Here is a 17,022-nt window from a genome sequence, read left to right as displayed (position 1 = left end):
TTCAAGTACATGACAGAAAGAGCAGGGAACCTAAATGTACTGGGCTGAGAACATGACAAAACATTTAGGAAAAAAGGTCCCTTTCCAAAATACAAGAAAATAAATCTAAAGTAACCTATTCCCGCTCGCATAGAGTCTCTTTATTCATGCTGCATTGCTGAAATTCCATACGATCCTTAATATCCTCTGTTCTTTAGTATCACAAGTGAAGGTTAGCTAGCATGCTGACGGATTCTGTGTTTTCAGCTAAGCTGGACCAGAGAATATTCTGTTAGCACAGATCGCTGATGCTGATTTGCCCTCATTATGTTCTATGAAGTTGGCTGGAAGTGATGTAATGTTGCCCCATTTAAAAAATACCCTTTTAAATGGAATATTACTTTGACAGCAACCGGGCATATGGTAACGTAGCAGGCAATTTGGATTGTGTGCTCTGATTCATTTGGCAAGAAGTTAACACACAGTCAAAATAATGAAAACTCAACTCCTGGCACTTGCTCCAATGTTTTGGAAGAGGGGAATAACGGGAGTAAAAGAGATGCATTCTCTCCCTAGATAAGTGCTGTGGATGTAATGTGTGCCTATGTGTGAGGTTTGTGTTTATCTTGATAACTGATACATATTTTCGTGTTAAATTTGATAATGGAATTTGGTGGAATGAGTGTTTTACCATGCCGTCCCCCTAAAGCAGTTACCCTAGGGGGTTAACTCCCCTGCTTTCATAGGGGAAACACTGGGACATGACATTCTGTTGTGCACATGTTACCAGATGTGGGGATCAGCACTGTACCTGGGAGACATGTGGTTTTGGGACTCCGTCTTGCAGAGCTTGCCAACAGTGCTGGTCACCCGCTCAGTGTTGACATCCCAGCTGCTCACCTCCCCCGGCCCTGGCCCGCTGTCCTCAGTCTCTGGTTCCTGCACCAAAAAAAAGAGAGGGGGGGGGGGCAAAGATTAGCCAAAAGGGCTGGAAGAGGACAATGCTGATGTTTATCGTTCGACACAGGCGCTGTCATGTCCTATCTACTTCTACATCAATGTTTCTCTGGGGTTCTGGTTTGTTCTGTATGCTTGATGTGCTTTTGTGCGTGGTGCAGCATTTCGAAAGTAAGAGTTGAAAGAGTTGAGGCTGGTGAATAATAGAGCATGGCTGTTGAAGTAGGAGATAATGATGCGAGACCACCGTGATGGAAGAGATACAAAAAGTCAGGGTCTCTTAGCTAAGGAAACGCGGTTCCTGCGGTTTTATTTTATTCCGTTTGAATTGGGTTAGTGGAGCGGTGCGACCAGCGCTCAGAGGGGGAGCAGAACAAGGTTAGACCGACCCGACGGCACACAGACAACAACAAACACCCCTCGTTCGACCGCCATCAGTCAGGATTTCTCCAGCATGAGGCCGCCTTGTCTCCTCGACTGATCCATAATGGATGACGGTGCTGTTTGGTTTGCTTGCCCTTGCTAACCCCCTCCCTCTTTGCTTTTTCCTGGAAAACAACCAAGGCCCATGGGAGGATAAGGGCAGTCAAGTGGAGAAGGGGAAACAAATCTGAGAAAAGAGATGCTCAAAGGAGATTTTGCCAAAGACAAACAAACAGAAAGTAAAACTGCTGTTGTTCCAAACACATACCCCGACGGTTGCTTCGGTGTTGCTGTCATCTTGATACCGGGCCCCTTGCACTTTACATCTGTCCACGGTCAGAAAGTCACCAGTCTGTAGGGTAAACAAACATAAGCACACACACATTAGACCATTTGAACCTTCTCTGGAGAATATAAATGACAAACATGTCACGTCTCACCGCTCCACCGAGCTTACTGAAAGTGGCACATCTGACAAGGACAAATACCTCTAAAAGCTTCTCTATGTTCCACTGTAGCCTCCAACTCGCATAGAAACCCCAAAAGAAAAATGGACACACTTGAAGGGTTGAAATGTAACGTAGTATATTCACTCAATAACTGTACTACAGCACAGATTTCAGGCAATTGTGATTGAGTATACCCATGTTTTTATTTATTTGTCTTTTTATTTCAAAAGATTATTTTCCTTACAGCTCTTTATACGCATCCTATCGAGGGAAAAATGTATCTTCAATTTTGGTTGATTGAAATTAGATTTTTCTTAAATGAACTGAGGTAAATTGTTTCTTTATATGTTGAGAAAATCTTCCTCCTTTAACAGTAGACATTGTGATAGAGTAATATAATACAAAAATTCTATGTAACACTTTTTTACCAAATAAATACTTCATCTGTTTGTTTTTTAAAGTACATATGTCTGATAAAACCCGCATTCTTTTCAGTGAAAGACTTTTACTCGTGTTGGAATCATTTTACCGTGTGAAAGATCTGAATACTTGCTTTACCCTCGTGTGCTTGTCTGAAAGTATTTAAGTGCATCTTATAACATTCATTTATTTCAATTAGATCAAACACTTTACTGCTTCGCCTGCATTCATGAAGTTCGACTAGAGACATTTATTGAGCAAGATGGAGGGCTGTAGCAGTGTGAAATGCTCGAGGCTGCAAGCTGAAATGGATTCCCAGATATTTATAAACAGCGCTCCCTCTCTAAGTATCACACTCAACATGTCTCCCTCTCTCTGTCCTTGTTGCTTCCCGTGTGCCATAAATCTCTGAGCAGGAGTTGAGGGATGCTCCATCCAATCGTCTCTGAGCATATTTGTGTCTGTGATGGTGGCGGAGAGGTCATTCGGTGTCAGTCCTATAAATACTAGAGGGCTCTAGGGGTGAACAGGGCAAGAACTGCAGCCCCCCCCCCTCCATCCCATCCCCATCTGCAGGGGTGGGAGCTGCATGCTCAGAATATCTTTCCTGTAGTATCATGGTCCATGGGAATCCCTGAACCACAATAAGCAGAGAGGACTGCCAGATATTTAAACACTGCCCAGAGGCAATTCCTTTACCTAACCCTGTTTACAAGAACTTCTCCAGATACCACAGAGGAAGACCTTCATGGGTAAACAGTGTGGTGGAGAGGCATCTGGGCGGCCTGGTGATCAACTTACAGGACAGGACAGCTCTCTCTGCTGGCTCTTTTGGCTGTGTATGCTTCCAATTTCTGTCTGGGAGCTGGAGTGAGACATCCCTTCAAAGAACGGCCTGAAAACAGAAACAAAGACAATTTGATTAATTTGTTTAACTGGGCAGTCCTAACTGAATGGCCAATTGCAACTTCAGACATGTTGTAAATACTTCCTCGATTCTGTATTTCCAAAAAACCCACTCAAACTGTGTAAAGATTGTGCCCATAAATGATTGAATGCCTAGAAAAATAAGACCATTTCTGAAAAGATGGCTTAAGAGGTAGGGCTGCGCGATATGGAGAAAAGGAAATATTCCAATAGTTGTGATCAAAAACCTGTGCTTTTTAAAAATGTATTAATGAACTACTTTTTGCTTTAAACTCCATGTTCAATGCGTGGGTGGGCATGTTCCTTTAAAAAAAACAAAAAAACATTTCCAAATACAATGTGGATCTTGAATGTGGATATTATGACAAAGTGGGTAGGCAAAACAAAAGAGCAGCTACAGCAGTCTGGTATGTTCTGAAAATAATATCACTCTACAGTAATGCAGCCTTTTAAAGAAAAGACAATTACTCAATTAACAATTATTCCATGTCAGAATATCCAAAAGGTAACACAATATCTAGTAGCCTTATATCATGATATCTAGAAAAGGATATTGCTAAATGCCCAGCCTTGTGCCACATACTTGAGTTTGGGCTTGGGCGTGCTCAGGACGCTCTCGTTGTCCTCCATCTCCGGCCCGCTGTCGCTCTGGTTGTACACCTCCAGGCTGTCGTAGAGTAAGTCCAGATCCTCCTCCACCTCCTGGGTCTGGTCAACAGGGTCAGAGTCCAGCACCTGCCATATAGGGATAGACACATCATCAACACATCAGTACGCTGTAATCAGAGATTTGTAATCATGGCCATGGATTAAATAAGTGTAGGGAGTGACTGGTGCTGTGCATTAACTAATCACTTTCACAGCTGGGCTAATGGAGCCTAACGAATGAAGGGGAGCACTGAACCTTGTAAAATGAGAAAATCTATGCTATAAATACATCTCTGCCTCGGTCCTAAGAAGGCCAATTAAAAGGCGAGTGAGTGCTGGAGGAGAGCTAAGGTTGCCGGTCCTCGATCGCACAGTGGGGATGTATATCATAGGAGCCGCACACAGTCAGCCTGCCTGTGGACTAATCAGGTGATTAATGCCACTCCATAAGTGCAGAAGCTGGCAGGGAGAAGATAAACACAGTCTGTCCCCTCCTCTCCTCCCGGCTATGTATTTATAGAGCTGTAGCCCAGCACACTGACTGGCCACAAGGAAGGGATTAGAGCCAGGGGAGCTGATAAAAGATCATCGGGCCACCTGGAGTTTCAGGAAGCATCCAGAGAAACACAAGTCCCCTGGCCTCGAGGGGCTTGTATGTCACACAAGGGTCTTTAACATTTGTTTCTATGAATGGTGTAGTCAAATCCCCTGAAAACGACATAGTTAAGAATGGAACCTGATTTTTTTGTTGATGTAATTTATGGACTGTTTTTTATTTTATGATATCTTTAGGTTTCTATTTTACAACCGTTCTGTAGTTCAAGAGAGGACTGAGATATTACAACAAAGTCAGTAAAGAATAGAGGACAAATTGTAGGAAAAAGACAAATAATGCATATAAAGGGGATAAAGAAAATAAAAGACAAATAGTATATATATTATTATATATACATAGGGAGGCTGTGGCTCAGAGGGATAGTGCGCTGATGCAGAGAGCATGTTGTTGTGTCCCTGGGTAAGACACTTCAGCCCAAATGGCTCCCGTGGGGATTGCCCACAGAACTGAATGCATGTAAGTCACTTTGGATAAAAAAAGTGTCCAACAAGTGACATATAATGTAATGTAATATGCCAGTATTTATCCCTTTATTTCCTTTAGATTTGAAGAGTAAGTGTAATTTTCCTTTTTAGCGGATAAAGTTGATTATATTGATAATTAAGGCAATGAAGGAAGGAGGGTTTCTTTGCAGCCATCATATTTGTATTTTACTCAAGGCCTTAGCAATCTTCAAAAGGTATTTTTCACTTTAATTTAAGGACTGTGACGTCAGAATGTAGAAGAGGGAAAGCAAGCCAATGGTTGAATGGGAATTATTATCATTATAATGGCCTAACACAGATTAAATACTAATGGACATGTAGGGGTTGTTGCACACAAATGGTTGACTTCCTGCTGATGACCTGATTTACAAGCTGTTATGGTTATGCATCCACAGAAACATTTATTTGAAAAAGGGACAAGAGAGAAGAAAAACACAAACCTCAACAGGACAAGTGCGTGAGCGTGCATTTATCACAGGATTATGTGGTGGAGAAAAAGGGTCTTTAATGGATTCTGCATACAGATTGCTGCTAATGGAAATGTATGAATCATACATCCATGAGCACAGAGGTAAAGCAGCCATAATTATTTGTGCACCTCTGTTGGGCGGCAGTGATTTCTTCTCCAGGTGGGAGACATTAGTCGCAGCAATATATTGTTTAGACAGTCAATACTGAGCTTATTTTCTCATGGCCCAAGGGCAATTTAATAATTGATATGTTTCACAGCTGACTTGCTAAAAACTTCATTACATTAGGGCTGAGACATTACAGGGGTGCCGTTTCTCCTGGGTGTCGATCAAAACAAAAAAGTAAATTATTCTTTTCACACTCACCTCATCTGTTACCTTGAACCTTTTCAGCAAGGCCACAAACTTCTGCTTGAAGTTAGGTTGCTGCAAACGAAGAAAAGAAAAACATGCAATTATGAAAATCAGAGCCCCCTGAAAGGGAGTAACTGTCCTCATTAGATGTGCATGACAGCTGGGCCCGGGCTTATCACTTCTCCCAGTAAATGTCCACTGGATTACTCATTCACATTCACTCCATGTAAAGACCATTATAATCACTCCAGTGAACCCACAGTGTTCATTTTACATGCTCATCCACATCATCCTAATGGCTGGGACAAATGGAACACAGTGTGCGCTTTCCCTTAAAAAAGCTTGTACGACAGCCAGAGCAGGTCTTGAGTTGTTCTCGTAGTCAATGATTAGCGAGCGCTACACTCCCATGTGGTGGAGAAAAAGAGGCGACTTACCCTGGTCATGGAGGTGGTTCGGATCATTTTCCTCCGGGCTTTCTTCGGCTTCCTGACCTCGTCATCTTCATCATAAAGGTCCTGAGAAAACAGAGTGGGTGGGTGAGATCTTATAATAGTGCCCCCTACAATCCTACCTGTAATCATTAAGCTAAATGTAGGAAATACATTGTTATACGACTAAAAACTTGGAAAGGACAACTGCTTCTGGCTAAATCTATTAGGGAACGACTTTAATTTTGTTTAGCTAAATTGTATACTTTAATTTCTTATATATATTCGATTGAGCTGGCTATTGCAGGTTTGTTTTAAGCATTTTCTGGCCAACCTGGGCATGAACTGCGTCATCGCTGGCTTCCTGCTCCGACGAGTAGCTGTCATCGTCCTCCTCAGAATAGTTATCCATGTCTGGGGAGCGGTCTGGAGGTACACACACAGAAAAAAACATCAAAATACATGCATGTCTGGGCAGTCTTACCAAAAGTAGTTTCACAGAAACTTTGCTGACATTTTGTTTTGGAACAGAGTAAGCATATAACTAGCATTTGTTGTCATTGGTAGCCTAAAAGGTGTTAAACAAACAAAACAGAAACCGTTTATTTTAATTTAAATCAAGATTCCAGCATATTGTGTACTTTTTATAATTCTTAATTTCCTGTCCTTTTCCACACCTTAATTAATTACTTTGACTACATGGAAAGAATAGTGAGTACAATTTAATGCAAACACGTTTTCTGTGCACATGAATAATGCTAAAAGTGCTTGCTGAAATGTATTGAAAGCTTATATGTAAAGTAGATGGGACAGCTCATGTTTTACATTCCGATTAAGTTTTAATAACATTTTAGTGGTTGAAGTTTTACTACCAAGTCAGATTTTATTGGTTTGAGCAGCCACATTCCCTAAAAAGCCCTTTTTACTGCGTGTTTGACAGCTGAGCACAGATCAGGCAATGGAAGATCTTTTTTCTCTCAACATCCTTTTGCCTGTGAAACATCCAGCTCAGTGCTCTTAGCTGGGATGTCTGTTATTGAGGCTGACTACAGAGGAGAAAGATAAACATCTTCCTCCGAGTGACACTGGAATAATTCTCGGTGCATGAGCTCATCTGTTATGTTTGAGCAGCCTCTTTAATAACTTCCAGAAAAGCGAAGGATCAGCATGGCGGGATGAAGGCGTGGTGTCCGAGCATGGCCCAATAATTCTCCCCCGTCCAGAATTAGAAAAGTGTAAGGCAATAGGGCCTAAGTCTGTTCAACTCTCACATCAACATTAGAAGCATAGCTGGAGGAAATAAAATATCCTTGACCACAGGTTGGGATTAAGAGTTTATTCCTCTCGGTGGGGAAATAGGAGCCATGTGGAAGGAGGAAGAGAGGGGCTTGGGGGGGGGCGCTGGCTCCAGGGAGAGGGCTGAAATTACACACAGGATTTGAGCGAGCAGCGCTGGTACAGGCTGGTCTGACAGAGCCATGTAGAGGGACGGGGGGGGTCCGTGCTCACCTGAGGTTTTGGTCTTGCGCCCGGCCTGGCCGCTGCCGTCCTCGTGGTCGATGGGCTGGCTGGAGAGAGAGTACACGCTGATCTCCGCCACACGCACTGGCGCCTCCTTCACGTTGCTATGGAGACCCAGGATCTGTCCTCCGTCTGTCGGGTGTTGCATCACCTGGATACGGGAAGATTGAGGCTCGCTATTGATTTTTAAGAATCCATTCAAATACAAAATGTGCTCTAAACCAATTATACAAGACAAAGTCGTTTTTTTTAGATATCTCTCTCTCTCTTGAAACACTTCTGATAATATTATCTTTTTTTTCTTTTTTAAAGCTGGTATAATAGGTTAAATAGGTAGTTTAACAAATACACAAACATATAGAGAAACATTAAAGGTGACCTTCCACCCCCGACCTACAGCCCAGGTATGGTAATCATTGCTCCTTCATTCACAATTGTAAACAACAATGTAAAACATGTAACATGTAAAGATCTAATGTATGCAAATAAAGTATAATACAATATTAAAAAGGACAATAAGTGCACAAGAGGATGATTATGCATACTACTTCACCAGCCTAAGTGGTGTAATGAACTAAATAGCACTGTATTTTTTATAATTTCTTAGTTTACATATACAAGATATTTTCAGGTGTTCTATGTGATGTTAAAGGGGCCTATTATGCACATTTGTTGGTTCATATTTTTATGTTGTACCTCTACTGTGAAACGTTTACATGCTTTCATTTTCAAAAGTCAGATTTTTTTTTCATTCTCTTTCACCCTCTGTCTGAAACCAGAGCCCAGTCCGCTCTGATTGGTCAGCTGGCCGGCTATGTTGTGATAGGTGAACCGCTTAGAGATGTCCCGCCCCTTAGCCTATCACGTACAATGTGTGCTAGCCAGTAGAAGTGCAAGTGTTACGTAGTGTTGTCTCTATGTTAAGTAAACAAAGGAGTCCAATGGAGGCGTTTCAGGCAGTGGGGGAGTGTGTGGGAGAGAAACTCCCTCTGGAGGGAACACAGGTATTTTAGCCTTATCAGACCATTTACATGCACTAAGACCTATACAACATACCAAGGAAAGAAAAAAACAAACAAAAGCACGATAGGGCCCCTTGAATTAAATGTTTCATTGTCTTAAATAAATAAAACAGAGGACACATGTCTAAAACTCAAGTCTTCTTAAACGGAGATACATTTACAGTCTCGTAAAATGTCTGTGTCTTTCAATCATTCTGTCGAAATATAATGGAAGCAATTTCTTCAACAGAGAGGCCTGATGGAAGAACAGTATCTCTCTTTCCTGAAGAACAGACACCGATACATCAGAGATTGGGAGGGCTTCTGTTACACTGCTTTATGCTCGCAGAGATTTACAGACTGATTACGAGACCTCAGCTATGCTATCCCTAAGAAAATCTATTACAATCTATTACATTCTGAATGTGGAAATGAGCCGCGCCAATTTGCTCATATCACAGAGACAAACAGCGAAACGCGGTTTGCATAAACTGATATGAATCAGATGAGAAAGGATGAGCTTTCATTTTAAGCTCTATCTGTGGGGTACTTTCAATATTTCACTTGATGAATAGCTGCACAGGGAGTAGGCTCTCTTTGCTCAAACACCGTCAGGGGTGCACTTACTCCAATGTTGCATGCAAAGTCCAATAACTGTGACTTCCTCCCACGTAATGCCCCGATGGATTCAGAATGAGGGCAAGGGAGAGTTAACTCTACAGCAGAGGACAACATAATTACCCGACAGGATCCAATAATGGTCAATCTAGCTTTATTCATAGAAGTCTTTGGGTTGTTTCGCTGCAGAAAGCACCAAAACAGCACCGTGGTAAAGTAGTATTTTAATGCAATAAGCATTGGTATTGTTTTTAAATGTCAGTCAATTTTTGTCCTGGGGCTACTAGTGGGAAGTCACCTTAGCCGAGCATGAATGGGCACTGTAATTACCATTTGAGAAATGCTACCTGCGTCCCTCTTTTCAAATAAGTATGGCGCTCGATATCTGTCTAAATCTCTCTTCATCTTGATTTCCCTTTCATATAAACAGCAAGCTAATTATGTCCTTCACAAGGCTTTTTAATTGATCTCTATCTGCTGTACAATGTTTGGTTCAGTGCGATCCATAGTAGTAGGCATGCTATCAAAAATCCCCCACTGTGTTCAAACACGAGAGCACTTTGCTCGTGCGCAATGATGCAAGTGAATGACCCACAATTCAACAGCAGTCCCTACAATGTGTGATATCCACTGTGACAGCAGGCATTAGTAAGCAAAGCAAGAAGTGTGTTGAAAAAAAATTGCATTTTGATGGTCCAGTGGCCAAACATACAGTCTGACATACGTGCAACATCCCCACTGAGGCAGGACTGGTAGTACTTAATGTTAAATAACTCGGATGAGGGAAAAAAAACAACGTAATCTTGTATATCTACATCAAATAAACATCGACAAGTGGCATCATGTCAGCTTGCAGTCTATTATTACCGCATAGCATGGCTGAATGCACTTTCCAGAAAGTGCATATGAAGCCAGCTCCAGATGGCCCATAATCTCACACAGCAGTACGTGTGACGAGCATGAATCATTGGAATGATGGGTAAAGCAGGACTGGCGAACCAAGACATTGTACATAGACACTGACAGCCATGTCAATCACCAGCTGAAAGGAAAAATGATGTTTCTCAAGAAAAATTCAGTGAAACATGAAATGAAGTGGTTGAAAGTACCTCAGCCATATTGATGACTCCCACAGCCAGAGTTTTGTATCCGAGGATGGTTCGATTCTTGTAGCGTTTCCTCCTCTGCAGCATAATCTGCAGTCTGTTGGCATCCCTCTTCAGAAAATGGGGGTACTGAATAAAATAAATATAAACACGGATTGATACATAGACCACAGTACATATTCATCAGCGTTTAGATGTAAACTCACTTGCAGACAAAGGCCAATAAATTGTATTTTTCTCCATCGAAACCAAATTCTTTATCAATTATTCTGCTGTGCTGTGTCTCTATTCAGCTAATATATATTTGTACCATGCATCAGCCACAGAAAAAGGACATTTCCCACCATGACACAATCCTGGTTCAAGTTTTCTGTAAAAAATACAGCCATTACAGTACTCTGATGCCAGCAGTGAATCAACATGGTAGGTGTTAGACTGCCTGAAGTATTACTAATGGTCTGTCTGCTGGAGTGTGTTTGAAGTGTTGTTGAACCTTCATCACTTCAGATTTATATCTCTCTCTAACACTTTATATTTTATCCTCACATTTGCTCTTTGAATCCAACTTGTCTGTGTCCTCTGGAGTTGTATTGTCTTTGAAGGCGTAAACTGAACTTCACATTGACTTGACTTGCCTTTGTTGGTCTTGAATATTCACAAAATGACAGTTAATGTCTGTTTCAGAAGTTGGTTGAACATCACTGCCTCATGTCTATTTCTGCCTCCATTTTTTTATTCAAAAGCAGCATGAATTTACTCAACAGCGATGTCATTTTTGCTGGCAATTTTTGTTCAGAATTTGCAAACGTTTTACATTTTACACACATGCAACATATATATATATATATATATTTCCACAGCTTGTTCACTTGTGCTGTCATAATTCACCTCGATGGCTGCCTTTAGTCCGCACGCGGTATGCGGTGTCTATTTTTTTAAATCCAACACATTCTGTCTGCTTCAGTGACTTTGGTAGGGATTATTTCTTGAATGGAGTAGGGTTGCACTTGGAAGGACACAGTATGTGAGGACAGAAACTACAACACTTCCTGTCCTGCTTAGCTCACACCTCTCTCCACAAAATAACATTAAAAAAGTGTGGCTTATATTAACAAACTGGGCCTGAGGTAATACAAAATACTGTAAATACACATGAATGCATTTACAAAAGAAATGTGCACGTGGTAAGGAAGGGGCTTTAACAAATTCTTCCCTGTCAACTAGCTGCAGTGTCAGTGTGAAAATTCACAGCAGAACGTCAGTGCTTGCCTGTAGTGAGAATGTGAGCTCCAGATCCGTCTCCATCAGTCCATTGGGTGGGAGCACGTACTCATTTGATCTCAAAAGACGCTTTGAACCCTGTAAGACAAAGAAAAGCAACGTTTAATTGGTACATATAAATAAGAAATACGTTAGCAGCTGCCTTCAGAATAATAAAAATACCCACAAATCTCCTATCAGACCACAGCGACTGAGTGTGCGAGCCTTATTTTAGGACCAGCCTGCTTCACATTCACACATTTATGCAGATTCGCACCTTGAAGCAGCTTAGTACAAACAGTCCTCTACTCCTTCACAGTGCTACTGGAACAATGAAATATGGGTCAGATGCCGAGTGTTCCTAACTGGCATTAGTATTCAAAAAGCAGAAGCCTAATCACAAGTCTGCTCTCCACTGTCTCCATTGGCACCCTAAGAATCTCAGACAAAATCGGTTAGGATTTATAACGATGCTTTGAGAGAGTTTGGTATTCTACATACGTTGTTGTAGCTGCTACGGTGCAGCCACTGTATTTCCAGCTAATAGACACCACATTTAATGTTATTATCTAATGCTTGCTATTCTAGTTGAGAGAGGCTCATTGCCTAAGCTAATTTGGGGGCTAGCACGAATGTCTTGTAGCCAACTGTAGCACAAGGTTTTAAATGTCTGGGGTTGTAGAAGTGTCCTCCACCTGTAAGGACACCGCCGCACAGTCTGTCCTCGGAGAACCCGTCTTAGCCTTTAAGAGCTTTTCTTACATGCCTCAGATTAAAGTATATTATGTTCCTCGTTTAATTCTTCAACTGAGCTTGTTTTTGGACCTCTTCTGATCTAAAAAAAAACAGAGAGTTGAGAGTGCGAACGTGAGAACAGGAACAGCTTCTCAAGTCTCGAGTTCAGAATTTAACGTCGAGCCGGGAGTGAGAAAGACAGGCATCTGTTGTGTAATATATTTGGAAACTCATCAGCTGCCGTACAAATTTCACAAGTCATCTGAGCTTAGTTCAGGTGTCTACTGAAGCTGCCAAGAGTATTAATGAAGGATATCCTATATCTCGCTTTATTCCCATGGAACTCTTTAAGAATCCTGAGCAGAGGGTGAAACTGTGGATCCTTATGTCATCAGAGCTGCTAAAGCATGTAACAGATACTGAGAATTCATCAGAGGTTAATAGAAGGAGCCGCTACATTCAAGAATGCAATGGGGCCTCTGTAGGAACATCACAAGGATAAGTGATATGAAACTGCACACTATAGTACACATAGAATTTGTTTACTTCCGTGACATGATGATGCAAGACTTGCGCTTCTTATGGCTAGTGCTCCAACACATTTACATAATAGGCTAAGGGGCGGGACATCTCTAAGCAGTTGCACAATAACAACAGAGCCGGCCAGCTAACCGATCAGAGCAGACTGGGCTCTGGTTTCAGACGGAGGGTGAAAAGAGGTGCTGCAGCGCAGGCAGTATGAGGAAAATAAAGAGCTTTTTGAACATTAACTTATATGTAAACATGTAACAGTAAAGACACAATAGGGCCCCTTTAAGTAGAGCAATTGTAACTGTTCTTCCAAACACATTTCATCCCACTTCCAGCTCTAAAAGAAATATGATGGGGTATTTCTCTGTCATGTGTACCTGAAGCAGTATTACGCATGATTTTCCAACTTTTTTATAACTTGATAATTATTCATTACAATGCATCTGAGAACAGTTCTGCCACTTATAAGCTACTGATAAAATCAAATAATTAAAATTAGCAGGCAGTAAGCCATTCTCCAAGTTCCAATTGTATCCCTGGCAACCAGCCTCTGAATATTTGAGTGATCTGAACATTTTCCAGCAGGCTCAGCTGTAGCAACATTGTCTCAGAGAGAAAGATCTCTATCCCTGATCATTCTTGTTTACAGTTTACATGTTCTGTTTCTTCTACATTGGTTTGGGGATTTTTGAAAATCTTTATCAAATTATTCAGATATTTCATTTTTTCATTCATTTCCACATATTGCTTGAAGTTGGAAACTGCCAAGTGTTAGTCTACAAACTTGTGATATAAAAGTGTGAAATATTCAGAAAACACATAACTCTTTGTTTGTCTAGTATAAAATAAAGGAACATTTTGAAAGAACATTTACTGCGCTGTCACTATCTGAAATGAAACCAAAGCTTTGAATAACTAACATAAATGGACATAAATAACATTTTGCTGACACTTGCAAAGCATTCAGTTGTATTAAGCAGTTTTCTATCCAGTCCTAATGGCTCAATATGTTCCACAGAAGGACACGCTGACAGTAGTTGCAGCTCCTATTTTATGTTTAAAAGCCAAAAGAAGGGAAATCTGTGGCTCAGTATGACCTTGTCACTAACTTGAGCTCCACAAAGAGCCCTCTTTTCTCATGCTCACTGGCTGGTACAAAGAATCAAGGCACAAAAGCCGAGCACTCTCAAACTGCCTGACATGCATTAACAATACGGAGCCTTGGCAGGGAAAGCTTGTCTGAATGTCCTTTCCTCCCCACCGCCACCCCCCTTTCTCTCACCCTTTCTCCCCTGCTACAAGCTTCTCCACTGTCTTTCTGGGGCCATTCGGGGGGATGTCAGTTACCCCTAAACTCTACCAATCTCAAAAAGCCAGTGGGAAAAGTTAAACTCCTGTCAAAGTTACTTCGTTATGTTAAAATCTCTAAATTACTCTACTGTTCGCAGCAAAGGCAGGAAGTGATTTAGCTTCAGGACAAGAGCTCGATGTGTGTAGAGGCTTCTGTTTCACTCAACACACACACATAATTAGATCTCATCAGTGGAGTGGAGTGCAAATGGAAGTGCTTTGGACAGCAGCCTGTACTGAAATGAGAATAGCCCGCCTTTCATATAATGATCCAGCTGACATCAATGTTTGGCTAAAACCTCAGGCAACCAAACGCAATACAAACTTCATGATCATGTGCATGTGCTACAAGGCAACCCAGTGCAACAGAGGGTTGTCTGTGGGGGCGTCAGCTACTTGAAGTGACCCAGCAGTTTCCAGGGTGAGAGACAGAAGACTATCTCCAAGGGAGCACAGAGGCTCCCTCAGACTGAACTGCAATCACATCAACCCTGCTGCCTGCTTTGGGATAACATCCAAATGGTTAGCCATTACTGGGCTTGTGTGTACTGTGCACGGAGCCCACTTAACCTGATGAGACCCAGAGAGAGGAAACGGCTAGTGTATGCTGGACACAGAATGGAGGACATGCGTCGATGAGGCTTTGTCGTTCACTGTTTGGAAACAAAATCCCCTGATTCCTCCGTCATCCTCACTAACCGTCTCTTCAAACACGTATTGCTGTGTTCTTCCCAGCCAAACCTGCTGGAAATTGCATTTAATGCTCCAGTTCCGGAGCGGCGTTAAACGAAGCTTAGCTCGGCTGTCCTCCGGGCAGCTCAACAGAAATAGAGATTTCACACTCGAGAGACAACGTAGCTCATGGATAAAGCCACACTTGGTTGCTTGCTTTCTCCTTCAGGATGACAGTTAAGGAGATCATTTGTTTCTCTTTAAATAGCCAAGTGCAGCTAAAAATTTCAATTACATTGCAAAATGAGGGGGACAATGTTGAGACAGAGAGAGAAAACGGACAATTACAGAGGCATCGAGGCAGAGAGCAGTAACTACAGAAACAGTGGAGTTAATGTAAAGGGTGTTTGAGGCTCAAATGCTTTTAGCCAAACTGTGAAACATCTCTAAAACATGTAACAATTGAATGCATCACAGACCTTACAAAAAATAGATGCATTTCAGTATGTGATTTAATAGGTAGTCCAATATCACATGTATTTGACTAAACTCTGCACAGGTGGCAGATGTTTATTAAGTTAAACAATAAACTTAATTATTAAGATGTATGAGGATCAAAATTGAATAACTTAATTGATTTTGCTACCAAAAACCGACACAAAAATGGGTAAATGATCTGTAGCTTAGGTTCTTTTACCAACTGTTTGGTTTATACCTCCATTTTATCATAACATTTTTGCAAAACAATCAAGGCGGAAATGCGTATTGTATCCTTATCCATTGCTCTCAACCCACCTAGTGTTACACCAAGATGCAAATATGAAATATATTTATACAAAATAATTCATAAAATAAAAAATGAACACATTGATCCTCAGTACATTGTAATGAATACATTTAGGAACATAAACATATCAAATCTACCTCACTGTACATGTCATTCAGTTATTTCCATCCATTTTTTCCTGCCCTATTACGAATCCAATATGACATTCTTCTATATGCAGCAGCTTTTTAGCAACCCAATCCTTAAAAGCAGGTGTTCCAGGTGCTTTACATCTCCTAGCAAGATCTTTCTGCCCTATCATTATCGCTCTCTGGGTCCATTTGTTCATACATGGAGGGAGAGCCAATAAAATCCCACCATCTCTACACATTTTGCAGACAAATGTAACCGTCTACTACAAAATCTTGTCTCTACGTTTTCTGTTACTATGTGCATGAATTAGAGTGCTCTCTCTCCTTCTACTTCCCAAACACATCGTAGAATCCATTACGCCTAGTCTCATCTCCAGGGCCAATAGTAACAATGAAAAATCATTAAATCCCTCAACATAGCAAGAGAACAGCCACACATTTAGCCCATTCATCTTCATCAGATGAAATGCCTGAATCCCTTTCCTCATCATTTTTACAGCAACATTTCCCCTATTGGACAATAACATTTTATAATATTTGGTTGCTTCTGTTTCTTGTTAGATCATGTTTTATTCTCCAATTATAATCACAATTCTGCAAGGAATCCTCACTCACTGGTAGGGCTGTGCGATTATGGCAAAAATCATAATCACATTTATTTCTGGTCAATATTGATATCACGATTATTAAATATGATTATTCATTGACTTTGAAAACATCCATTTATTGAACTTTAAATAATAATTTGAACAGTATGTTTTTAACAGTTGAATACCCTGAACTTTAAGTATAATTCAACTGAAAAACCAATCATTTAAAAAAAAGTATACATTTATATCAAAAATAATAAATACCAATAAATAAGATCAACAAATATTTTAGAGCAATTCCACAAGCTACTAAACATATATAAATATGACAACTAATGTCACTCACAACCTGTAATGTTTAATTATACTGCTACACGCAGTACTCTTATTTTGGTAACCCCTTATCCGGAAACAGGAAGTAGCTAAGAGGCTCCAGCTTGACGAGGTTAGTGAAAGTTGACTGAAAGCGCCTAGAGACCGAGAATTAAAGACACGCGCAACTAAAGGCTTCCGCTTTTAACGTGTTGGTGCTGCAGTGGTTGTATCGGGGTACAGCGTGCG

The 17,022-nt window shown here is 41.1% G+C and overlaps 1 protein-coding gene across 1 annotated transcript in view; it reads right to left on the bottom strand.

The window, feature by feature from the left end:
- The window catches only part of LOC104950035 (phosphofurin acidic cluster sorting protein 1-like), a 21,330-nt gene extending 5,656 nt beyond the window's left edge, over window positions 1-15,674 (bottom strand). The window contains exons 1-11 of the mRNA XM_010776475.1: window positions 15,669-15,674; window positions 11,675-11,764; window positions 10,409-10,534; window positions 7,669-7,831; window positions 6,494-6,585; window positions 6,166-6,246; window positions 5,741-5,800; window positions 3,739-3,890; window positions 3,030-3,123; window positions 1,628-1,711; window positions 779-918 (exon numbers count right to left, since the gene is read on the bottom strand). Of these exons, the coding sequence (XP_010774777.1) occupies window positions 779-918; window positions 1,628-1,711; window positions 3,030-3,123; window positions 3,739-3,890; window positions 5,741-5,800; window positions 6,166-6,246; window positions 6,494-6,585; window positions 7,669-7,831; window positions 10,409-10,534; window positions 11,675-11,764; window positions 15,669-15,674 (1,088 nt within the window). The remainder of the gene's footprint in view (window positions 1-778; window positions 919-1,627; window positions 1,712-3,029; window positions 3,124-3,738; window positions 3,891-5,740; window positions 5,801-6,165; window positions 6,247-6,493; window positions 6,586-7,668; window positions 7,832-10,408; window positions 10,535-11,674; window positions 11,765-15,668) is intronic.
- Window positions 15,675-17,022: the final 1,348 nt, after the last annotated feature.

The sequence above is a fragment of the Notothenia coriiceps genome, unplaced genomic scaffold (genome assembly GCF_000735185.1).
Source record: "Notothenia coriiceps isolate Sejong01 unplaced genomic scaffold, NC01 NC01_scaffold00017067, whole genome shotgun sequence".
Classification (NCBI taxonomy): domain Eukaryota; kingdom Metazoa; phylum Chordata; class Actinopteri; order Perciformes; family Nototheniidae; genus Notothenia; species Notothenia coriiceps.
The sequence above is the reverse complement of the archived record's forward strand: the minus strand, read 5'-3'. Positions and strand labels throughout refer to the sequence as shown.